We start from the raw sequence: 26552 nt of genomic DNA on the forward strand, positions 1-26552 counted from the left end.
GAATCAATGGTGATTCTTTTTCTAGCTGCTTTAATTTGAGATCTTTCTTTGATTTGGTTAGCTGGTGTCAGGTGATGCCCATGGAAGAAACCCTTCAGACGGTGACAAAAAAGAACAGGCAGCTTCATGCTACCAAACTAGGGGTGTGTCAAATCTCTCTCAAGAATGATAAACTCAATGGAGTTGTCTATTTTTAACCTGCCGTTCTCTCCTTTTGGCAGACGGCTGAGCGCTAGCTGAATGAGCCGGGGCGGCTCGGGAGCAGCGGCGGAGCCGGGAGCGGCCCCAGGGCGCTGGGATGGACCCAGCCCCGCTCTGAGCACCATGGCAGAGGCGGCCAGCTCCCAGCAGGAGCCTTCCACCACCACCGTCAGCTCGGTGGCCGTGCAGGCTGGCGATGCCAGCCTTGTCATAGCTGTGCTCAAGGTAAGGCAGCGGCTCCTCCTGTCCCTGCTGCTCCGGGCTCACCCTCCTTCAAATCTGGGCGAAGGAGTCAGCATAAAATGGTGCAGCAAGGCCATTCGATTAGTCAACATCTAATAGACTTTTCTTGGAAGCTAACGTTTGTTTATGTTCACAATTACTCCTACTGGGTTTTGGGTTGTTGGTGGTTTTTGTTTTTTTTTTTTTTTCAAATAGGATAAATAGTTTGGTCAAAATATGTAGTGTCTTAGAGGAGAGGAATTCCTCTTACTCTGTTTAAAAAGAGTTAAGTGGAGAGTGACATAAAAATGTGGTTTAAAGCATGACGATTTTAGTTAAGCCTCCTTGAGATATTTTAACCTGTACTCAGCAATAACTTTACGCAAGTGGCTCTACAAACTCCACAGGTGTTTTCTGGTGGGAAAGAGTATAAAGTTAATACTGAGTAGTTGTTTTTGAAAGCTGTGATTCCACAGTCCCACGTGTTTCAGGAAAGCCCTTGTGTGCATACAGTGGTGCTTTTTAGCAACAAAATGCCTGTTTTGTGAGCCAGAACCCACACCTTCAGTTGATAAAATTCTGCTTTGGGATAAATCTGGATGTTAGTAATGAATCCCAGCTGGAATTTACTGGCACTTTGATTTTTCCAGGCAACCTGGAAAACGTGCTAGCCTCAGCCATTAGAGTGTGTTTGTAATGCAGAATAGGTGACAACTCAACTCATTATCACCTTAACTCAGGTGATTATTCAGGATGGATTACCTCAGTTGTGGGAAGGCTTTTTTGAGGTCACTTTTCACCCTTCCTGTGAGGTGGTTTGCTGTTGCAGGGGGGTCATTTCGTTGCAAGGAGACTCAAGTTGGGGGTGAAGTGATTTATTTTCTCATGCTAGCTCCCAGTGACATCACAGCTTCGGTCCTTATCAGCATCCTTCGGTTCCTGTTCTAAATGTTAGGCGTCCCTGCTGCTACCCGTGCAATGTCTCGTTCCATGTGCTCAGTACAGAGGCACATTGGATCTCTGCGGCAGAAATAAGAGCCGAGGCGATGGTTTGTGCATCTGCTGTGATGTATTTGTTACCTCTGCCTGCCCCACTCGCCCACCAAATTCATTGAACTGTGTGTGTCATGTTCAGCTGAAAGGGGAGAGGAATCAAATTGTTGGTTCACTGTGATAATTTTATTTTTCATGGGTAAAATCAATATTGGAGCATCTTCTGCATAATGCTAGTCTGGGATTTTTTTGCCTGTTTCAAACGAAGTTGACACTGTATTCTCTGTGACTTTATCGTGTGTGTGGTCCCTATGACCGTAGAAAGTGTGTGTGAGCTGAGAATCTGTGGGAGTAAGGAAATGAAGGAAAGCTCGTGTGTTCTGAAGGCTGAAATTGTTTCCTTGTTTCAGTGTGGGAAATGGGTGAAGCTCCAGCTAGCAGAATCAACACCGAATATACTAGAAATTGGCAGCAATCAAGATGAGACTAAAAAACTACTTCAAGATCATGAATTCCTCCTTTCCAAGCTGAAGGTAAGTGTGATAAGACCACAAAAAATTCTTCAAGTTCAGGTACAACAGCTGATGTAGCTGCCTGTGCCTCCTGTTGCAGAATGGTGCTTGGGTTAAACTCCACACAGAATAAATTCTGTTCAGCCTTTGTCAGTGTATCAGATCCGTGATGGTCCTTGTGGGTTCCTTCCAGTTCAGGATATTCCATAATTATCTGGAAATTAGGTTTCTTCAAAGTAAAAACATGCCTCTGACAGCAGCAATAAAGGCACAGTTTTTTTCTACTTTATATACCAGTGGCAAGTGAAAAAATCAAATAGCCCTCAGTAATTGCTAAATATTAAGGAATGTCGACTCATTTTTTAAATTCTCCAATGTTGTGAAAAGTTTGATTATTTTATAAGAGCTGTGAACGCAAGTAAGCTCCCTGTAAGTCTGAAGTGGATATTCCACATTTTAATTGAATCTTAATAGATGCAAATTGCATTGGGGATGATATTGTAAGATTAAAACGGCTTGTCTTGATCTAGGAATATTTTAGTTAAATAACAGTCCTAAAATCAGATTTTGGCATGTCTGAGAGCAGATTATAGGAACAGTGGCACTTGGATGCTTGAGTGATAGGCTTGCTGTCACTTGAAAAAAACAGAATAATTTTAAATGTGAGTGTTTGACACCAGAGAAATCTAAAGTCACCTATAAATGAATGTTGTAATGTTTTTATAGGACAGGTTGACTTTATATATGTAGATAAATAAATTCCTCTAACATCTTTGAATCTATGAGCAGTAATTGTCTGTTTAATTTTTAAGGGAATTACATAAACTTGGGATCTGAAAGAACAAACATGATTTGGATAGGATCAAGCATTTGATTTAACACCAATGACTGTGCTTCCACAGTCATTAAAAATATCCAAATATTCAGTACAGTAGATGGAGAATTTAGCTAATGCACTGCATTGGGTGGATTTTGAAGGGTATGAAGAACAGAATTATGGAAAAAACCCACCAAACACCCAAAACCAAGCAAAATACCCAAAACCTAGAGAGAGCTGGTTTTGCTTTCCTTTTTTATGCAAATATCTCATCTTTGTTGTCACTAATGCAACATTTGTGTGTTCTTGGAACAAGCTGCTCTGTCCTGTTGGAGCAATTCAGAATTAGCTGAATTCTTACACACTGATGACAGAAAGATGATTTTCAAAAAGAAAATTGGAGAGTGGAAAAAGAAAAGAGTAATTCCCATCTTTATAAGAAAAACAAAGTTTCAAATATAAGTCAGATCAGAAAATTTATTATGCATAAATTGTTAAAGAATGCTTGTCATCCAAGTACATTGGGAACAAATACTCATTATTTCATGTTTTATGCTTGTGGTCCTTGCAAAATTTGGCATTGATTAATGAATATTCTATAAAAGAATTAAGTTCAAAATTACTACTTTTTCCTGAAAAATATGAGCTGTGATAATAAGGGACTGCAATGTTGTCATAAATCTTCCTGGCTGTGCATTTTTCAGCCATGACCATTTGTGACTTACAGTAAGCTGTGAACACTTGTCAGTAATTGCACAATCTTAAGACACTAAATCCACTCATAAAAAGTTTTTCCAAGATTGATTCTCAGTTTTTGAAATATTGTTTATAGTAATTCTTTACCACTTAGCATTTGATAATGAATTATGCCTTGGCTATGTAAAGGTGGGTAAGAGGCAGTCTGAATTGTTTCCCATTTCTTTTTTATTCTTGTAAGGAAAAAACTAAAAAGGGAAAATAAATCCTGACAGATACCCACACTTGATATGCAAATGCTTAACTTAGACTAACCCAATTCAAAATTAAACTTTTGTGCAGGTCAGGCAAAAATTCTTGAATGAGTAATGACTCAATCATGAAACAAGTTCTGCTTAAGGCAAGAGTTAGATGATTCATACAAAATACATCTTGGGAATCAGTAGAGACGAATCTATGGGCTTCTAGAAGATAATTTATGGAATACTTGTCCATTTTGGCATTATCCCATGTTTTTCTGTAAACTTGTTCTAGATTTTGATCACCCCCGTTGCTTTTTAACTTCATCATTCTCATCCCAGTATATTTATTGCAAGTTATAATCAAAATATTCAGGCCAAATTCTTCTGTCAGCTTAATATGTTGAAGATTCACAGGTGTAAGTAGGACAAAATCTGGCAAGTGATCAGTTTACAGTACTTCTGGTGCTAGAGGAAAAGGAATGTAATCCAGCTCAGTGTTTCAGGGAATTGGTTTTGACTCAGCTATGTTAACAGGGTTAAAAAAGCCCAAACAAACATTTTGACACTTAGTGAGGCAGATGGTACTTTAAATAGTAATTGGAATAGACTTGTTGAAAGAGAAAACAGTAATTTCTAGAATATTTTAAAAGCTCTTTTAATGTTCAGAATTACAGTGATAAAACTTGGTGTGTGCTCTTCAGGGCCCTAGGGAAAAACGTATCCAAAATACTTTGCTTTGATAGAATATACTCTAGAATATTCACTACTGATTTACATTTGTTCCATTAAATGTAGGAATTGGGAACACCCTACTACTTAAGCAAAAAGCAGAATACAACTTTTGAAAAGGGCCCCACTTCAAGTGTTTACAGATTAGGAAACAGATGTGTTATTATTAATGGAGTTGAAATAATAAATGTTGAACAAGATTAAAACTGAGACTAAAAAGAGAACATGTATACAGTGTTCATATCCAGCTAAAATTCCCATCAGTAGTCTCATCTAATATGTTTTGATTCTAAGCTGATATATTCTGTTTCTGTTTTGCTAAATCAGACCATACCAGCAGCACTAGTTTTGTTGAAACCATCAACTTCTGAGATTTCATGCAAGCCTCTTTCCCTGTATCTGTCTCATCCTTCTTTAGGTAACTTTGAGCAGGTTTGTATGTGTTGGAAATATGTACATTTGGATGTCTCATTCTTCACAATTTAAAAAGAAAAATGAGAAGAATCAAACCTGAGATAAAACCTCCACAATGTAAAATTATCTAGATTGCAGTTTGCATAGACTTTTCTCTGCCATTCTCCTTTTTCCAACAGAAGCACTCCTTGGAAATAACATGATTTCTTAGGGCTTGGGTCTCTCAATGTTAAAACTCACTGGATCATCTGAAAAAAAACAACAAAAAAACAAAACAAACAAGATAAAGAGAGTGTGTGTGTCCATAGCAATGTTAAAATTCCCAATAAGGCATCCTTGGTTTGCTTCCAAAGTTCTGGTTTTTATCATGAGAGAGACTGTGGCAGAACACCATAAAACTGAAGTGAATCTAGCCCACAAACTTAAGTTTGAAACCATAATTGTTATTAATTTGCCTCATGAACCTGAGGATTGCTCCTAATTACTTTATTTACTTTAATTCACAGAGCATAAATTGCAAAATAGTAATTAATATGCTAATAGCCAAGAGAAATTAGAAAATTACGTTCTCCAGAAGCACTAATATAATACACTAATTTTTTGCATTTGATCTATTTAAAAAAGCCTTTCAGCTATTTCAAGCTAAAATAGTTTCAAAGTGCTTATTTTTCAGTAATTTTGTTATGGAAGAAATTATTTGTTAATATTTTCTGAATTATTGGCAATTAGTTGTTGAGGTGCCCAACAGTGCAATTAGCAGCAAAGTTCAGCTGCATTTTTATCAAACCAGAGCTAACTTTTGCAAGTGATTTGGGAAAAAAAAGGAAAAGGTAAAATGTAATAATATTTTTTTTTCCAGTATTAGTTCTCAATTATCAATTTCAGTATTTATACGAACAAAATTCCCACCAAAATAGTATTTGTCTTGAAGTAGCTTTGTGACTATTTTCCAGATTTCAAGTTAGCAACTGTGTTGTTTAATCTCAGCAGTGCCTTTTAGCACTAACTAAAGGTTAATTTTAGCAGCATCTCAGTGCTAAGAGAATGGGAGGGTAGTTTACACCTCTGAAAATTCCAAGTTATGTAGTCAGTGTGCAACAACTCAGGAAAGGCAAAGGATTATTTGCCCTTCATTCTTTGCTCTTTTAACAGAAGGGAAAGTATAATGGACTGGGAACAAATGTATACAAAAGCTATACTGTGCAACACAACTTACAGAACAGACTTTTTTGGTTTTGGTACAATATCAGAGGGGAGTGTGCCCTGAGGAGGACTGGGGGAGAGGTGTGGCTGCATCAGCAGACAGGGAGAATTCCTGCTGCAGCCTAGGATTGCATCCTGCCGGGATCCCTTCAGCCCAAATGAGCCCGAGCTCCCTTCAAGCTAACACAGCTCTTCTCCTGGCATGGCAGAATTAGGCATATCACAGATATTTAATAGAATTTGGTCTGGTTTTTTTTAGAGCAATGCTTTTCTGACATGGCTTTACTGACAGCAACAGAAGCTGCATATTTTAATGAGTTTCTTTCTGACTACATGCTGGGCATTCCTTGTATTGTCAAGCTTCATTCCAGCTTCTCAGAGTCCAAAGAGAACTCTACTCTTCTATTTTTTCTTTTTATGTTCACAGGGAATGAAACATGAGATTCCAAAAGTGTTTGAAATAATTTAAGTCTTTTCTGGAAAGCTCTGTTAATTTCACTCAATTGACAAAAGCCTCAATGAAATCCAGGTTTCTGTGAAATATTTTGTTTTCCATAAGTCATCATTTTTTTAATGGAAATATGCGTTTTTCCTCATACTAAGTTTGCTTCTAGATCAAGAGACACAAGTTGGAAGAAAGGAAATACCAATTGGATATTAGGGAAAAAAAAAGTTTGAACATGAAAATAAATTCATTCCAGAACAAGTTGTGGAAAGTTCTGGAATTTCCATTGTTAGGGATATTTAAGACTTCATGGGTTAAGCCCTTGAGTAACTAGAGAAAGGGGTTAGACAGATGATCTGGAGTCCTGTCCAAATTGTTCCTTGACTCTGTGTTGATGAAACGTTTATATTTCAAAGATAAAAAGTAGAAAACCAGTAATATCAGTCTAGTTTAGAAACAAACTATTCATATGAGTAGTATATAGAAACTAACATAGCTGAGGATAATTTTTTTGAAGTTCACAGTGACTAGTGGCTTTGGCAGTTGTGGGAACCATAAATTTAAACTCATGGCAATGAAACTTTAATATCACTCTGACCATCTTAGGTATTTGAACTGTTTCTCAAACAAAGAGTAATTTCCTAAAAATATTTCTCTCTCTTTTTTTTAAATTAGTTTGTCTTCTCAAAATGTTACCCTTTTTTGTTGCTGAGGAAACAGACAACATGACTACTCTTGTGATATGTGATACTGTATTGTGTTTTTTGTAGAATAACAGGAGCTATTATTTGAAGGCAACAAAATCCACACCCGTTTCAAATGAGTAAACCACATTCAATCCATGCTAAAGAAAAATTTAAGTCTGTATTTGAATGCTTCTATTAATCAGTTCTAAATACTAAAAGACTATTATACATGAACAGCTTCATAATTCTTTTATTTTTTTGTTACTTTAGTCACATCAGTTTTGCATTTCATTAAAAGCAGCAGTTTGGTTTGCTTTAACCTTCTCATTATCTTTGGTTGAATTTGAATTCATCTCATAGTAACTGAATTTTAAAAGATGAAGGAAGCATGACTGATAACTTTTGATAATTATTCTAGTTTTTTCTGTATTTTAGGGATTAGCTGTGCCTCAAAGCTAATCAATTGCTAGAAAACAGAGCCTACCTGTCAGGGCTAAATGGCAATTTGCCTGTTTAGGAAAAAAGGTCTCTAAAAGAAGAAAATCAACTTCTGGATCCTCTACCATTTGTGAGCATTCATCTTGCAGAGTTAGGAAATATTTGGCATTTGAAGTGTCTTATATGTTGACACTGATGTAATATTAGGATAAAAGCATGCCTAGTTTTATTTCAAAATATAAAATAGTTCTTTAAAAAGCTAGTATTTGCCAAGAAATTCCATGTGGAACTACCTCAGATGTCATTTGGTTTTCTGCAGTGTATTCAGAACAGCTGTGAATGTGGTCTGGTCATTTTGGTAAAATTAACCTTCTAGGAACAAGCAGTTTGGGTGTAAAGTTTTGAGAATATTTTACCTCTTTTTTTTTTTTTTTTATGTCAACATTGTTATGACTATCATGCTTCTCAATAATTGATATTGAGTTAGTAAAGAGACTACTAATATCTCATACACTCATTTAATTCCTGTTACATTTCTTACAGAGCTGGTCTAGAATGTTAATAGTTTCTCATGCTGGATAATTAATGAATGCCACTACTTTTACAGAGTTGTTCTGCATGGAACAATTTTATGCCTCATCGAGAAAGAAACATCATAAAGGCTTCTCTTAGGGTGCTTTACTTTATCACCTTTTTATCCAGCAGTTTAAGAATGGCCATTTAAATTGCCTAATAAAAATTTCTTTTCACATAATATATATTCATGTGGTAGCACCTCTAATAACAAAAAAAAATTGACACTTTATTAATTCATGGTCATGATAAAACCCAAGATGAAGGTTGGGAAGAACAGAGAACAAATGTTAATCACTTTTTCTGACACACTAAAGATTCGTAACATAAGCTGGAAATGTGCCAGAGGTTATCTTTCTTGTGGTGAGATTAATAAAAGAATGGAACATGGAAGAATTATTTTGACCATAGAGCGTGATTATTTGGTGGCCAGCTTGAGCAATGCAGCAAGCTGACTTGAAACATTACATAACTTAGGTGTGGCTTTTTGGAGAATATGTGCTTATGTTCAAACCACTCTTGTCTGGATTGCATTGTAGTCATCAGAATCTTATGAGTAAATTACCTCACAAACTTGTAAAACTTCTAATGTCCAGTAGTGGAATATGATGACATGTGAAAGAGAAATCAAAATATCTGCACTGCTACCACTTCCAGGAAGACTGATCTGTGTTTATGGAGATGTAAAAACACTGGAATGTAAATATTAGAGATAGCATGATAAATTCTCTTAACTTTGGTTTTTATGTGAATTTTATAAAATCATTGCCTCTCAAGTGCAGATGAAATTCAGAAGCTTGCTGTAAAACATGCAGAAATAGCTACACACCTCTCACTAGGAACTGGAAATAAATCAGGAGTAGGAGGCTTGTGGCTCCTGTGCAGACCCACTGTCAAAATCTCCTGACACCAGTATCAGCACAGTGTTTTGGATTTTGTGTACAGATTTCTGATGTTTGGTGTGGTTTGGTATATCTCCTTCTCAGGCTTTGGAAGACAAGGTATGGGACCTGCTTCATGAAGCAGACAAGGTTGCAGAGGAGAACAAAGAAAGGAGTCAGGTTTATGATGCCATGGCAGAGACCCTTGGGGATGCATGGGATGCCCTCATCATCATGCTGGAGAAGCGACAGGCACTTCTGGAACTTACTTCAGTGTTCTTTGAAAATGCTTTGGAGGTTTGTATTTAAATCAAATAACTTATTTTGAATCCAACCTCATCTTATAGGTACTCTGACTTTGGTAATTTTAATGTGTTTTATGTTGTTCATTGTATTCCTAAAGGTTGAGGCAAACAAGAAAATTAAAATCTTGGGATCTTAAGGAAGGTATCCTTTCTTTTCCACCTTTCAAATAGTACAGGATGAAGCTGAACAAAAAAAACCATGTAGACTTGAAGAAATATTTTGGTCACAATATCTCCCAAATTTGTACTTGACAGAAAATACCAGTGAAAAGTGGAACTGGACCAAATCCTAAAATATGTATTTCAGTGGCTATGGACATTCTGTAGAATATCTTTCATTCCTTATGCTTACAGTTATTTGGCATTGAAAGAACTTAGTTCTACACTGATGTTTGGTCACTGAAGGTTTTACACCACAATATCCATAAGGCTATAGTAATCACATAGAGCAAATATTAGTCTAACTTGACAGTCCTTTACCAGAGACTTTGGTGTACTGATGGAAACAAAAGAGCAGCTGTGTGACCCCTGTTTACCCCTCTCTCTCATCTTGATTCACTGATACACCCTGGGAGCTAAAGGAGAGAGGGATTCCATACCCTGCAGGTTTGTGCCCACTCTGCATAACCTCATGATCAACTGTCCCCACATCCTGGAACTTGAAGAGTTTAATAATTCTCCCTGATAGTTTTGTTTCTATAGTATGCCAGTGCCACCTATAAATTGCAGGAGCTGGGATTACTAACTATTCTAAGAATTCCAAGATCAACAATCTACCAATTATCATGTCCTGAAAATGTGTATTATACAAAGAAGTTAGGTTTGGCATGAATTTTTGTAGGAAACATGATTCAGAAAGTGAAAAACTGTAATTACAGGCTGTGTCCACTAAAATCCTTCAGTCAGTACCTCGAAGGAAAAATCAATTCAGAAGGTGGATAGAGGCCACAAAACATCTGGATCTGGCAGTCACTAAAAATGCTTTTCTCCAAGAATTTACAAATTCTCATGAACTTTCCCAGTAACACAGAGATTATGATGTAGTTATACAAAACAAAATTATAGTGTGCTTCTCCCTATCCTTTGTTTTCTTAATGCAGTTTGCTGTTAAAATTGACCAAGTTGAAGATTTCCTGAAAAATGCTCAAGAGTTTGATAATATTGACTCTTTGAGAGAACTTCTTCTGCAACAAGAGCATCACACAAAAGGTACAAACAGTATTCCACTCCTCTTAGCATGTGGTTGTGCACTGACTTCTTGAGGGAGTAAATTTTTTCTTTCTGTGCATATTAAAAAAAAAAAACAAACAAAAAAAACCAAATACACAAATGTTCTATTTGGAAAAATATAATGGTGAGATAGATTTAAGCAGACTTGCTGAAAGATGTGAAACTCCATATTTCAATCTAGCCCTTGTATCTCCCCTTCAACAACTTTCCTTGGCCCATAAAGTTTCTTCTGCCTTAATTATTTTTCTTTATTTCAGCTTCCATTTGAAGCACCTTCTACTGTATTGTAGCACATTCAAATCAAAAAGAGAAAAAAATTTTGGAACTAATCTCATTTTGTGGCTACTTTAGACATATTTGCAATTCCATATGGTTCTGCATTTTTTATGTCTTAAAACTCCATCTTTTTAATTTTAATCAAATTTTGCTATATGATTGCTAGCACTTGGCAGAATATCAATTATACTTTATCACTCACTAGTGGAACACTAGCTGAAACTTTTTTAGCTACTTTGAACACCAGGTGTTCTTCCTGGGAGGCTGAATAGAGAATCAAACTTGGATAACTCTGATGTGGGATTTGGGCCTTCAAAATTGATCTTCATGGGAACAAAGTACTCACTGCATATCAATTTAAACTTGAGGTGTCTGGCAGCAATTTACTGCTGAAAAGATGGTCTATAATTGTAAGGATCAGATGAAATTATTTTCCAGAGAAAGACTGCTTTGATGGCAATAAGCCTTCCCTCAGATGGAGGAAAGTGGTTGCAATTTATTGGCATCTTATTCTGCCTCAACCACATAAAATTTTGAAAGCTGATATTGAGCTATTTGATAAAAAACTGCTTTCTGCAAGAAGGATACTATCTACCCTCTCCAAAGAAAGGTGGCTGAAAATACAACCTTAACCAGTATTGATTTTACCAGTATGTTATAAGAAGTTCATCACAAATGCTTATCACTCTGGAATTAAAAACAAAACAAAACAACCCTTTTAACACAAATGCTGAAAATGTATGAAATGTATTTGTTTACCCATTTCTACGTGTGTTAAATTTTGGATGGACTGAAATTAAACACTCCTGATTAATACCACTTTTCTGGAAGTCAAGAAGTAAAATGGACAGGCTTGTTGCAGAGAGCTCATGGAAACTAATCCCTGCTGTCAGCTCTTGGTGACTGCAGAGCTGGAGGCCTCCCACTCTGCTTCTTCCCTAAGTGTTCTACCTGAAAGATGGGGATTTAGGGTGCTTTGCCTGGAATTACCACTACAAGTACTCAGCTGGGAAGATGAAAGTTTCAGGAGGATTTTTTTCTTGTTGTTTTATAGGAAGCTACTGGCAAATATTCCTTTCTTTATACTTTTCTTCATGTATACCTTATATTGGCTTGTCTCCCTTTCTTTCACTTTCTCTGCCTAAGAAATTTCCCTTTTCTGTTGAAAGACTTAGAAATATTGATCATCGTCTATTGAATAGATTTTGAACTATATGACTTAAAGGAGCTGAAGCAGACAGACTTGTCACTAATAGATCATTGAAGTGGAGTAGTCCACTGAATTTTAACCTTGAATGTGTCTAGGTAAAGACTATAGAAAGAAGGGAAGAGTTCCTGACACCCCTGACTTATTTATAACAGCCCTCAGGCATGAGAACTCTTTGTTTTCCCAATGCCTGTGAGGGATGTAAAGACTTAAATTTAGGTTGCATCACTGGTGAAAAATGCAGAGGGTACTGACCCACACAGGAAGTAGGGTAGAAAATTCTACTTCAGCTTACCCACAGGTTGGAAAATCATCAAAAATAACTCAGTTTTGAGAAAACAGTGACACTTTTGGGTTTTATTTTGACATTTCTCTGTACCCCCTTATATGTATGTGTGTGTATATATGTTTGTGTATACACCATTGTACCTTTGTAGGTTTACTTAAGAGCTGTCCACATTGAAATATCTTATATGTATTTGTCTTCTAAAGTAAGCATTCATGTTCATGCAATGCAAGAAAATACACTGTGCTCATGTATGCAAATAAATAGTTTGAAAGATATTTGAGTAATATTTGAAATATGGTACCACAATCACAAAGCACTCTGGGTTTTGTTCCTGATGAAATTCTGTTCTTACAGAACTTTTGGAGAAGTCACTTGCTCTTCTAAACAAAAGCCAAGACCTAACCCAATTCATAGAAGAATTCAAGTGTGAGGGGCCAAATGCAAATCCAGAGCTGATTCAAGGAGCCCACAGCAGCTGCCTGAAGATTGACAATCTCCTTGAGATGCTCCAGGACAGGAGGCGGCAGCTGGACAAATTCCTCCGGCACCAGCGCCAAGGGCTGGAGCAGGTGCTGCAGATTTCCTTGTGGCACCAACAAGAGAACCAGGTAAGACACATCATATCAAGGGAAATCACAGTGTAAAAAACAACCTAGCAGCTGTCTTAGAGTACAAACAGAAAGGAGCTTAAATGTATATATTAGGACAGTATTTCCGGGCCACTTGTGTTTGAGGAAATCCTAACTTTTGAATGTTTGACTGTTGTTAATGGGAGTTAAGGGGGTACAGAGAAAGCAGAGAACTGGAGACATGCTCTGTTGTACAGACCTAAGAGTAGCTTTTTTCTCTTTGTGTTGCTTCTGTTTTGCTAGGCACAACTGTGTAGTCTGGAAGGATGCACAATCTGTGTGTTGTTACCTCTTATTACCAGGTTATGCAACACTGAAAATGCAATGTCTCCCTTTTGATCTCTAACTGGAATGTGATGATCTGATAGTCATGATTATAACATGTCTCTTTTTCAGAATTTTCAATGTGTGAAAGTGTATTTATTTTACATAGCTTCCTTTGCAGAAGTGTCAGCATCATATTTTCTGATATCTCTTTCATTAATGAAAATCAAAGGCAGATTGGCCTATTTTATGCATAATTAGTTATCTTTGGAAGAAGCAAGTAATTAATCTAGTCATTAATTATTGTAAATGAAAGATAAAATATGATTCTTGAAAAATAGGAGTGATTTTAGATTTCAACCAATCAAGCAAAACCACTGTCTTTTTCAAACAGCTCTGTTAACCTTGTCTCATCCCATCAGCAAAAATCCCATTTCCCATCCCTTCAGCAAAATCACTGGAAGTGAAATTCTGTGGGTTTCTTTCTTATAAAGCAAGTTAAGAATTCTCAGTCATTCATTCAGAGCTGAGGTAGCACAATGAAATCACTCAGAGGGGTTAACTGTGGTGAAAGTCAACTGATGAAATTCACTGTAATGGAAAGGAAAATTGCCAAGTGGTGAACACTTTGCTATAACAGGGTTAAAAATTACTTCTTCCTCTACCTAACATTACAGCAATACTGGCTTATTTACTAAATAGATACAGGAAAAACAAACCCCAGCCCTAATTTACAAAGAAATTTTTATTTCCCTTTTAGCACAGTTTTTATTGTCCACTCCATTTATTTGTATGTTGATGAACCTATAGTAAATGTTCTGTGAAAATGTGCTTCCAGAAAAAGTGTTTCAGTCAGTGAGTACACATGTGGAGGATATGCTTAAGAAATGAAGGCTTAAACGAAGGCTTAGTATTAAAATAATTTCCTTACTAGCTCTGTGGACTCATAATGTGAACATTTCTAATGTGTAATTAAAAGTATTTCCAACATATTTTAAGGGTTTTTATAATTTTTTATAATTGCTTAATTCCATTAAAAATTGCATGATTCTACATGAGCAGATAAAAAAAAAATCTCTAGTGGGCTATTAAAATCTGTAGTACTTAGAGTACAGAAATTCTTAGTATGCTGCCTATGATCTAATTATAGTGGTGATTTTCCAGACTGGAAAGATTGGAGGAAGTCCTCTTGATACCAATAACTAATTCAGGACACTATTTTGAAATGTGGAGCTTCAATCAGGAATTCTTGCCATGTGCTGTTTAAAGAAAGTGAAAGGTACCTACTGTGAATCAAGCAGATATAAATGCAAGTAATTCTGTGGAATTCAGAATATATAATTGTATGCTGCATATGTGTGCTGCATATACTTGCTGAAGAAGTCAGTAAGATGTAATAAATTTCTACATCTACATAAGATTGTCACACAACAGTATCCCATTATCTTTACTGGGTTTTTCAAGCCAGGGATGGAGAGGTTCTATTAGGTTAGAAGTCCTCAGATTTGTAGTATTTTACAAATATTTAAGTTGTTGTATGTCAAGGGAGAACATATCTTTATGGTATCAAAAAACATGCATTTATTCTATGTGTGTCTGGACAATAACTTCTCAAATTTCTCACTGAGTTGTTTTTATTATTTAATTAGGTAACATCCTGGTACAAGAAAAACATCAGAGATTACTTTCAGAAGCAGAACTTAGGCTCATCCCTATTGGAAAATGAAGAGTTACTTCAGGAACTAGAAGAAATGGAAGTCAAAGTGAAAGTAAGAAATACAATAATTGATTGGTGAACCAACTTTAAAATGAGTAGCAAAACGTGAACCTGGGCATTGAACAAACACATATAGGAGCAGATATTTTCTGTATGTATATGAGATAAATATCTCTATATGTCTAAATTGTTTTAGAAATTCTTTTAATGCAAGGCCTCCATATTTCTCAGATTTTTTTCTTCATTTAAAAATTTAAAAGCTGCCTGTAAGTTAGAAGGAGAATAACCCTTGATGTTGCTTAGTTGGTTTTTCAATTTAGTGATAGTTTCACACTGATAATTTACATGTAAAATCCCGTGGTGAAAAATAAAGAGAAGGAATTTTATTAGAATAATAACAAATCTTAATGCTTATAAAGAATAAAACCTCAGCCATTTCTACTATAATTAATTATCAGTGAACTGAGTACATGATTGGAAGAGGTATTTGCCCAATTATTTCTTGTGATTAAAAGTAATTGAAAATTCTTCTTTCATAGTTAGTATCAGTTTTCCAGAGAATAAATCTGTTACAGCCGCTCATAAAAGCAAGATGAGATTAAAGAAAATATTGATATGAGAAGAAAGGATCTTATTGTGAAATAAATTGCCAATATTTAGAACCTTTTTCAGGCAAATGAACTGTGCTGTCATCAGTAAGTGCTATTGCTGGGTCAGGACCATTCCCCTGGATATAATTTTCATGCAGTTGAGTGTGGATAACCCAGATGACCAATGAGGCTTTTTTCATCCAGAAACTGATCCAGTAGAAGTAAATGCCTTTTAAAAGATTATTGTGCTGATTGTAAGGGGCTTCTGCTTGTTCATAGATCTGTTTCCTTGTAAGGTTTGTGGTTAAATGTCACATGTTTGCCTGTTTGCATAATTAACAGTTAACTGCTTCAAGGCTCTCATGTAAATACAACACAATAATATTTCTAATGCTTCTCCAAGCAGCATGTCTGCATGGCATTTTTGCTAAGGGAAGATAAGCACGTGAAGATAAATTCTTCTGAACAGACCTTGGACACAAGAAAAAAGGATAAATCAGTAAATGAGTACATTTGGAGTGTTCTCAGAGAGAGAGACTCCCACAACAACAGGTGTTCTAAAGAACTGCTGGATTTTAACCAAATAATCATTAATCTTCCCTACATTTCATTTTCACAGGCTATCCTTGTAATTTGCTGTCTGAATTAGAAATTAGGATGTAAGTGCAGAAAGGAAAACAATATGCATTTTCATTTTGTATAATAATCCTTTTCATGGTTGAGTATCTAGAAACTAACTTATAATAATAACACCTACTATTGCAATGTCATCTAATAATTCTTCTCCCATACATTATGAAATAGATCATTCATACCATTTTAATTAATTACCTTTTTAAATGAGGCTATTTAAAAGTGTTTAGCAGTCAATATTTTTTGTTATGCACCTCTGTGAATCATGATTCAGAGCATATTTTCTTTAGCTTTCTTGATTTCTTACCACCAGAATGTTCTAGCAGAGGGAAATTAAATCATTGAAGGGGGTATTACTGAGCAGGGTGGTTTTGCTTAAGCAAATACTATTGACAAAGCTCTGAGTTATGGGCATTAGTTTTTGCAGCACTGCAAAACATCTGCACTGAACTGCAGGTGTTGAAAACAGAATAAAGGAGGAACCTGTTCTAAAGTATCATAAAATAAGTGTACTGTAGTTCAGAGCAAAATGTTTGTGTGCAGTAGCTATGGAAAGCAAGTTAATTGCTCTCACAGGGAGTGAGAAAGAGGAAATTTCCAATGTCTGAACCCTTTCACACAGTGTGTTTGCATTCATGTATTGTTGCATTAGGTTGAACAGGAGAAATGGTTTTTGAATATGTTCAGAGCCTAGCATCTAATTTACAGGACTGGGCTGAGAGGAGGAAAATATTCATTAATGTTATCATGTTCTCAAGATGGTATCTTATGTTGGATTTCACCTTGCTAAGAGGTAAAACCTCTTAAAACATTCTCACTAGTCTGTAAAACTATCAAGAGCATAAACAAACCCAGGAAATCATAACTGGGGAAAAAAAACCCCTCAAGCCTCACAGACTTTAAAAGAACCCTCCTGCCCCACTGCTGCAAGGACGTTCCCAGCTCCCCCTCCACCAAGATTTGGGAGCAGAGGCACATCTGGGAGCTCATGCTCCAGTGGGATGTGCTGGCACTGATACCCTCCTGCTGCTCCATTTCTGTGTGCCTTGGAGGTGCTTGACCTGGTAAAGGAGAACTGCTAGCACCACTTTGTGGCCAAATAATTTTTAACATAGCGATTTTCTGTGTGGTGACAGACTTTGAATCGCTTCTTCCTCTTTGTGCTTGTTGATTTTATCAGCTCGCTGTTAAATACACTGCTACAGGCATTCAGTGAACTTCCCAAAAGACAAATCATATGGTAATTGTCACAGCAGCTCACAACCCCTTGTGGTTTTATTAGTGCCCACTACTTTTGCAATTAGAGGGAATAATATGATTATATTGGTAGTTGTACTGTAATGCAGCTCCTGAAGGTGAAAGCCTTTCCAATATTCACTAGGACTAAATTATCAGTGTGCTGATGTATGCAATGAATCAGTGACAGCCAGATTTGGGCCTCAGAAAAAGTTCAGTTGTGGACATTTTTGCATATGAGAAAATAAGAATAATCACACACACTAAAAAATCCCCACATTTTTATGTTTGACTTATGTTTTAAATGCTGCTTTATCTAATATATGGATCATGAAGTCAAATATATGTGCTTCAAAGTTTTCTAAGCTAAAGCATACAAATTCCAGTGAAAAAAATTTTATACACCTTCTCATTTGTTAATTCAAAGTCCAAAAGTTTTATTGTCTAGACAAGAAAAGTCAATTTATCCCACAATAATTGTCTCATAACAAAATAGATTTTTTAAGGTATTTTTGTATTTTTTCCCCAGACCTGTGCTGAATATTTTAGAAGGCAGAGAATCTTAAAGACTTTTAACTAAAGATAAAATATTTTTAATTCATCCATTTTCACACACTTGAAAACTACCTGTTTAATCAAGGAGCTAGAAAGGACTCATTTTCCTTGCCAAATGGAATAGTGAAAGTGAGCTGTTAAAAGATTTACTAGTGTGAGGAAAAAAATAGTGACAAGAGCTAAGAAGGCAACATGTCTTTAATATGTCAGAGCAATTCACAAGCATCTCCTGATAAATTTAAAAGTCAATGTAATAGCAGGCTGTGTGTTCCTTTCAAGGAAAATGAGTAAGAAATATGTTAGTGCTGGCTGGCAGACTGTTATGAATTTAGCATGTTGAAGTCTGAAGAGCAGAAGAAGCTAACTAAGACTTTTCCATTGATTTTTTATGTTGATGGAAAGCCTAGGCTTTTTATGTATGTGTAGAAACATTTCCTTGTAAATAGAGAGCTGAAAATGAAGTCGTTGCTGGATGTTTTATAGAAAATTTAACCAAGTTTGAGGAATGTTTAAACAGGATAGCAAATGAGTCTAACCAAATTTAATACCCTCAGAGAGTGTATAAGGTTGTAATGTTTGTGGAATGTTTTAAAATACAAGTTACTATAATAAATTGGGGTTTTGAACTTGTATGAAAATTTAGAGAAGAGGATTGCCTCAATATAAACAAGGCAGAGTTGAATATCTGCTTCTAGATCTCCTAAAATCTGCTATTGGGATCTTGTACCAAACAAAATTCTGAATTTTGTTACAATGAAATATTCTTACAGGAAATAATTTCACATAAATTGAGTCATTTTCTTATAATCAGTCTTGCCTGCTGTAATTATAATTTGCACATATAATACACTGGAAAAATTCAGAACTTTTGTCTTTCCATATTTGCTTCTGAGCTAATTATGGACAGTTTTCACTTTTTAATATATGTGCATTTTTCATTTTTGCATCAAACACTATTTTTAAATTATGATACAAGTAAAAAATAATAGCAAAATGAGGATTCACATATTCAACTCCATTTTCTTTGCAGTTTTTGTGGTAAATTATTATTAATCCCAGCTAAAAGCTCCCAACTTCAAGGTTTTTTCTAATTTTCATAAATATTTATGTGTTTAAATGTAAGTAAAAATACTTTTAAAATCTGAGCATGCAATTCATACCAGTAATTCCAGCTGCAAGTGTTGGAAGATGACAATGTTGCTGATATAACTGGAAATCAAATCACTTCAGCTGAGTGTATGGGGAACATCTCCTTACTAATTTTTCCCCCCACCAAGATAAATTTGTCAGGTAAAAGGTAACAAATACGGGACAGCAGACTGTGATTTATTATCCCTAAAATCCTCACTCTCACTTAATCTTGCTTAGGATAGACAGAGAAAGGATTTTGTGGAAGGGGAATTGTGCATTAAATAATAGAATGCAGGATTTCACTTAATTAAAAGTACAAGCTGAAGATTATTGCATCCAGATGTCAGTAATGGTCATTATTTTAATTTGAAAAAGAAATTTTAAAAATTAGAAAGATTTTGCTATAGCTGTTTATCAGTAATAGACAAAATGAAAAAAAACAAAAAGAGTGCTTTTATTGTGCTCAGGATTAATCTCTTTTGATTTCAGTAGGAAGATGAGAGTACCCAATTCAAGTCCTCAGATTATTTGGGGGATTTTTGGAGTGTTTTCTTGAGAAAGTGAGTGATTTCATTGCAGGATATTCTAAACCAGCAGTATTTTCAGAAGTATAGAAGGAAATACAATGGGCAGGACTTGGCCTTCGGATGCTTGTTTGGGGAAGAGATGAACTTGAAAAATCTCTGAGAAGGTTTTTCCTCCAGGTTTCCTTGTGGAAGGAAAGAAGAGTTAAAATGGGTGAGACAAATTTGCATCTTTGTAGGCATACAAAGTGCAAATATATTGAAGCACAACCAGAACATAAAAAATAAAACAAAGATAGGTTTGTTGGAATATGTGGAATTAGTTTTCTTACTAAAGCCCTTAAAATCTGATTGAAACATTTTAAAGTTAATTCATTTTTTATGCTTTTTTAAAAATTGGTAATACTATAAGAAAAAGTTGAAAGCAAAAGTATTTAATTTGAAAAACCTAAATGAAGCATTAATGTAGACTTACAGATTTTTACTGTTGCTTAGGTTTTCCATGGCAGAAAGGTGAGAGTGTTCACCACAGTAGAGAAATGACATCCCAAAAGTTGATGTATAATTGGGTCACTACAGTAGAAGTACAATCATACTGACTGCATGTTCATACTGAACAGCTGAAAAAAGAAAGAGGAGTTAAATAGGCAATCTGTTCTAATTAATTAAATGTGCTTCCAAGTGGTGCAATGTAGACCAAAAACCTTATATGCAAACTTGTACTGATTCAACAGAATCCATTTTTAAGCACCTTAGTTTTAAAGTGCCTGGCTCAATTGTCAGAAATGTTTGACTCTATGGCTTGTAACTCTGAAGTGTGATCTTCCCTTTTTTCCTTCTGTCACTGCCAAAAGAAAGGTCCATGGTCTCATAAGGCAGAGATGTTTTTGAGTGGACTCATGATTTTGTGTAGGAATCAGGGAAAGTGTACAGTGGAGAATACCAAGGATGCTCTAAGGGAAGGTAATGTGAGTCAAGTGATGACCAGACATCTCCTGGCAGAAATCCTCTCACTGCAAGCATCTAGAATTTAGGCAATCTTGTAATTTGTTCTAGACTAAATAGGTGGGCTGAAGGGCTGTTTGACATTGAGAGAATGGTCTTACTAGGTGGTTTCTTGTCTTTGTTATCCTGACACCTTAGTAATGTCAAAGCAAGTAGCATGCCACTGCTTATCAGTGGCATTTATCTAATCACTAAAACCATGATTTGCTGGGAAGCCCCTCCTAGTAGCAAAACTGCTTTAAATCATGATAGTTTTCATGCCTAGAACAATTCATATTTTTCAATGTTTAGATTATTACCATGCAGAGTATTTCTTTTCTATGTACAATTGACTAAAGTGGAATTTTTCCCACTAGGAATGGAATTACACTGTGGAACAATTGGAAAGTGAAGCATTTAGGATCTTGCTTTCAGAGGACTACACAGAAAAAGAACATCTAAAACTTTCAAATCAGAAAATCTGTCAGTTGCAAGAAGAAGTGTGCTTCCATATGCAAGAAAGGAAAGCTCTGCTGCAAGAGGCCAATGACTTTTTTCATGCTGCTGGCAAGGTTGGTAAGGAGCCAAGTCTGTAATAATAACCTGACAATAAATCTATTAGTGTGCTCTTGGAGGCTGGTGGATGTGGGATCATGCAAACAGCAGGCTAAATAATTTGAAGTGGAAAATTACAAATCCAATTTCCCCTTTTATATGACTTTTTGCCTCAAACTTCTCTCCAAAAGGGCAAATCCATTCAAAAATGTATTATCTTTTTTTTTTCCATTTGAGTATCTTGAGTGCTTGGTTTCAAAATAAGGTATTTGGGAAATATTTATTTGCCAAGAATTGGGCTTTAAGATTTTTTTCTATGAACATCAGAAACAATGTCTATACTTGCAGTGGTCTCCACAGGGGCTAATTATAATCAGTATTATTAACAAAGCAACCTTTTTTCCAAAATCTTTCATTTAGAAGAATATTTAGAAAAGTTTACATTTTAGGGTGTCCAAATGATCGTCTTGTATTTTTTTTTCAGGTATATTTTTTCTTACCATTTATAGAAGTTTTAAAAAGAGATAATTTCCAAGCATAGTTCAAGCAACAGAAATATTGACAACATATGCTTTTTTTTTTTTTTCAGGTACTTGATGGTCTTGAAAGTATTGAGAATTACCATAAAATCTCCATTTCAGAAGGGTTACATTTACCTGTATTGACACTGAAGTACAAGGAGTTGCAGGAAGCAATTAAAGGTTGTACAGCAACTACCATGCAAAAGGGACAAACTTTAGTTAATAAAGCAGATTCTCACAGGTATTAACATAAGTTTTGCTAAAGTAATGAAAAAACTTATTTTGAACGTCAGTTTTACAAAAATTCTCATGATGAATATAAATTTAAGTAGGAAATAGCTTCATGTGTGGGGAGAGGGGGTTAATATCAAAACTTCCGTTCTTAACTGTATGAGATAACTTCTTTACAATCTCAAGTGGACTGTCTCAAGTGTTCAGGTTCTGAATTGCTTCCCTGATATGGTTCAAGTAAAAAGGCAAGCCACTGTTTTGTAAATTGGAGGGGTTTTTTCTCCCATTAAAACAACACCCTTAAGGAAAGGTTGACTTACAATGTACATGACATTCTTTTTTCAGCTACTGTAAAGACTGAAATATTTTAGAGTCCAAAGAAAACATTTTTTTTTAAAGTAGAACTGATATGCTATGTGCTTTCTCTTTTAAGCTCTTCCATTTGTCATTTTAGTTTTTAGGTAGTATAGCTAGAATGAAAAGTGCAATGAGTTATTTCTCAGTGAATCAGGCTATGTGTCTTGTGAGAAGTAATGTGTCTGTCTTATGAATCTACCTTAAGCACTGGTGACAAATTATTTGTTTGGTAATTTAATTCCTGTGTTTTAATAATTATCAATTTTATTTGGATTAATTTTAATATTTGTCTTGGCTATTTTTCTTTTAAGGGTAACAGTTTAAAATTTGTAAGTTACTCATCATACAAATAAATAGATTTTTTTTTTTAAATCATAATCATCCTCTATGAGAAATAAATTACTTCTACTTCTCCATTTTAGTTCTTGGGTGGCAGGAATTCAGAAAATGATGGAATATGTTAAAAAAAAAAGTAGATTTAATCAGCCAGTGTCCAGATTATGAAGAGTTTACTTTGAAGAAACAACAATGGACTGCCTCACTTGAAGATCATCTGGATAAGGTACATCATAGATTCATAGAATGGTTTGGGTTGGAAGGGACCTTAAAGAACATGCCATTACAACCCCTCTGCCAAGGGCAAGGACCTTCCACTAGCCCATGTGGCTCCAAGCCCCATCCAAACTGGCCTTGGGTCCTTCTAGGGACAGGGCAGGCTCTGCTTCTCTGGGCAGCCTGTGACAGTGTCTTACCACCTCTGGTGAAGAATTTCTTCCTTGTTTCTAATCTAGACCTACCTTGTTTCAGTTTGAAGCCATTATCCCTAGTTCTGTCACTCTCAGGCTTTCTTACAGGTCCCTTTAGGTATTGCAAGGGTCTCCTATAAAGTCTTCCCAAAGTCTTCTGCTCTCCAGGCTGAACAGCCCAGTTGTCTCAGCCTGACACCATAGGAGAGGTGCTCCAGCATTCTGATCATCTTTGTGATGATTGTCATCATCATCATGGCATTATTCAATATTTGTATTTCCATAATTTAGCTATAGTGAATATTGAATCAAATAATAGCAAGTTCTTCAGAGAGAGCACAGTTGTAGTCAGAGTGCTGAATGCTCTTATCAACACAAAGGAAAAGCTGTTCTGAAAAATTGAGCCATTTCTATGACAGCATGTACAGTGATGTACAATTAAACATGGATTTGCTTGGATAATGAACTATCATAATTTGTTCTTTTGGAAAAAAAGTGAGCAATCAGTCCTGTGACCTGTAAGCAGGTTTCTTATACTGCTTCTGTCTTCTGTTTTGTGTAGCTGAAGATAAAAATAAAAGTGTGGCAAAATTGAGGGGTAATAAGCACAGTGACTGAATCAAAGCAAATTTTCAGTAAATCTGAAGGAGAATAGATTCTGTTCACTACAAAAATTCCTTTTGTTAATTGTGTTGATGATAGCCTTCTTTAAATGGTTGGATCAAATATAGTACTACAGACCTTTCAGTTGACTTGTCAGAGATGGATAGACAAATAGCTCCTAAATAGATTTCCATGTGTAAATTCGAATTTAAAAAGTATAGTGTTTTAGCAAGGTTCATAAGAAGGAAACCAGGAGTGTAAACCAGAAACGTAAATCAAATTTAATGACTGAATAATTAAGTCTGCAATCTGACATTTTGTATTTGAGTGATGTTTATAATGAACCATTCTCAATCAAATGTGAATTCAATTTGCTACAAACTGGCCCTTTTCCATTTATGTTTATAGAAATGATGTCACTATCGTGCTGTGAATCTTTACCTAAAAGTTAAATTAGAAAGGCAAATTTTACTCGAAATATAGACCTCAATTTGAACATAATGTTTCGATCTTCTGTTTGTTCTAATCACTTTGTTCCCAGCCTTTCATTGGAGAACATTGTGTCATAAAATGATTGTTCATTTCACTGAACAGTGCTTATTGGTATATTGCTACCAAGCAATACACTTTTCATTCCAATTCTCTAAAGCAAAGTGTCCCAAAGAATCTGGTGTCAAAGTCAATGACCCCTCAGTGTCCTATAATAAATTGTGAACTTCAATCAGCAGTTCTTAAGGAAAAAGTTAGATGTAAATTCACATGTCTAATAATAACTATGTGTGTTGTTTCTGGCATCATCTGCCTGCACTCTTCATAATCTCTTTTGTTATCATAGTGCATACATAATATCTTAGTGGCAGTGGAAGGGAATTCTGTACATGTATCTGCACAAAAATAGGTCCCTTGCCTTGTCAGAGAAGCTTTAAATGTACTTTCAGAAAAAAAATCCTGGAACAGAATCAAAATATTTCTGCCAGAGCTATAATAGCACGATTATAATGCAGTTGTGCCATATTGAAATCACAAGGCTCAGATGTTTAGGGTAGAGAAAAGCACTGTCAATAAAAGGACAGCAAACAAGAAGGGGTTTTGATCACACCTGTTGTAGAAATAGTAGAGTTTTTTTCCTCTGTATTTTTATTCTTGTCTTTCTCTGACTATACACAATATTGAAGCACAAGTATTATCTTTTCTTCATTTCTTCTCTCCATCCCACCATTTGGGTTTGAGGGGTGTGTGTGTGAGCAGCTGTGTGGCATTTGTTGCCTGTTGGGTTTAAACATTTGACATTATGCCCAGAAACATAATCTACACACCAACAGACAAGTATTACCTAGGTTTTTTTTCTATAAAAAGTGCTATTTTATACTGGTGTTATGAAGTCTACTTATATAAATTAACCATGTGGCTAATACTTTCAAATAAAGGTGTCACAGTCAATTAAGAGACTCGCCCCGCTGCTCGCAGTTGGAATGGAGATTGGCTCGTATTTGTGTGAGTCAGAAAGAATTTTGAACAAACACCTTGAACTGGCCAAACAAACAAAGGTAAGAAAAACCTTTCAGTAATGTTAAATGCTTTTAGAAACAAATTCTTCCTGTATGTAATTCTAAATAAAATGAGAGGCTGAGAGTTTCTTGTAAAGAAAATAGGTTTATGGTTTGTTTTAGAACTGTAGTTAATGAACAGAACCAGAGATAACATTACAGTCCTTAAATCACTGTTTTTCTTCACTGTCTCTATCTCACTGTTATTTGTCACTGCCTCAGGATCCTCATACCAGCTCTTGATAGGAGGATTCTTCAAATGTGGATTGCTTCTCCTATGTGAGGCACCAGGGTTAATAATTGTCTAGACAGCCAGAGTCAGAGAAAAACCTTCTTGTGGTTTATTGTGCCAAATGCAAGGGATGAGCTGGTAAAAGAGAAAGCAGCAGTTCCCATTGAGAGAGGCTGTAAGGAGGTGCATTGGTCACATTGGGAGTGCAGCCAGTGGATGAGAGCCCTGCAGCACCCAGCTCTGTAACACAGGAGGCTCTTCAGTCACATCCAGGGCTTTTCCCACCCCCACAGCACTCTGAAACTGGGCTAAAACCACTTTAATATCCCTTCAAGCCTTGGCATAGGTGCATATTTCAGCCTCAGATGAACAACATGCCAGTGTGTATTTTAGGAGTATCCTATGTATTTTCAGTGCTTAAAATTCCATTACCCCTGGGGACTGTGAAATGCTAACTTTCAAATTAGCTATTTCAATAACTACACCTATTATTTTTAGGAAAGAAATAGATATTTATGTGATTTTATCTCCTTTGTGAACTCCTTGTCAAACAAGTAATTAAATTATACCTAAGAAAACAATCTTAATGAAAATAAACATTGTGATACCAATATTCACAAGTCCTTTCCAATCATTACACTTTTTTTCTATGTTTCTACCTTCAAAGGAAACTTCTTGTGAACTGAAAGCAGCTGAGGGAATCATCAAAATATGGAAAGACTTGGAACCTGAGCAGGTGGCAGCTTTTTCTAGCAGAGTTGACTTTCTGAATGCAGAACTTGAAAAAAATTGAAAAAAATATTAGTTCAAAGCTAGAAATTCTAGAGACTTATGTGGCTTTTTTACAATCAGCTGTAGAGGTATGGATTACTTATTTGTTTTCTGACTAGACTATAAAAATCCTACAATTGAAAATTTGCTTCCATTTTAGGAAGGATTGTAATTGATTAAGATTTTTCTCCTTTGCATTTATGTGCTCTAATCATATACATGCTAAAAATGCTTCCATCTAGGCATTCTGAATATTACATTTACTGACTTGCTTCATAAAACTTTAAAAATAACCTGTGATATCTTCGTAGAGATCTTCATAGGCATCTTTGTTGCTGTTTTGCACTGCTTTCACTAACATGCTAGT

The 26552-nt window shown here is 35.6% G+C and overlaps 1 protein-coding gene across 1 annotated transcript in view; it reads left to right on the top strand.

Annotated features, from left to right (window-relative positions):
* The first annotated feature begins 291 nt into the window (after positions 1-291).
* Positions 292-26552, top strand: part of CCDC141 (coiled-coil domain containing 141) — a 54270-nt gene continuing 28009 nt past the window's right edge. Inside the window, 13 exon segments of the mRNA XM_079310410.1 lie at positions 292-426; positions 1827-1949; positions 9158-9349; positions 10458-10566; positions 12714-12967; positions 14902-15021; positions 21000-21194; positions 21767-21939; positions 22709-22759; positions 22761-22848; positions 25063-25182; positions 26082-26192; positions 26194-26274. Coding sequence (XP_079166536.1) covers positions 325-426; positions 1827-1949; positions 9158-9349; positions 10458-10566; positions 12714-12967; positions 14902-15021; positions 21000-21194; positions 21767-21939; positions 22709-22759; positions 22761-22848; positions 25063-25182; positions 26082-26192; positions 26194-26274 — 1719 coding nt within the window. The 5' untranslated portion in view covers positions 292-324.

This window comes from Erithacus rubecula (assembly GCF_903797595.1).
Source record: "Erithacus rubecula genome assembly, chromosome: 8".
NCBI lineage: Eukaryota > Metazoa > Chordata > Aves > Passeriformes > Muscicapidae > Erithacus > Erithacus rubecula.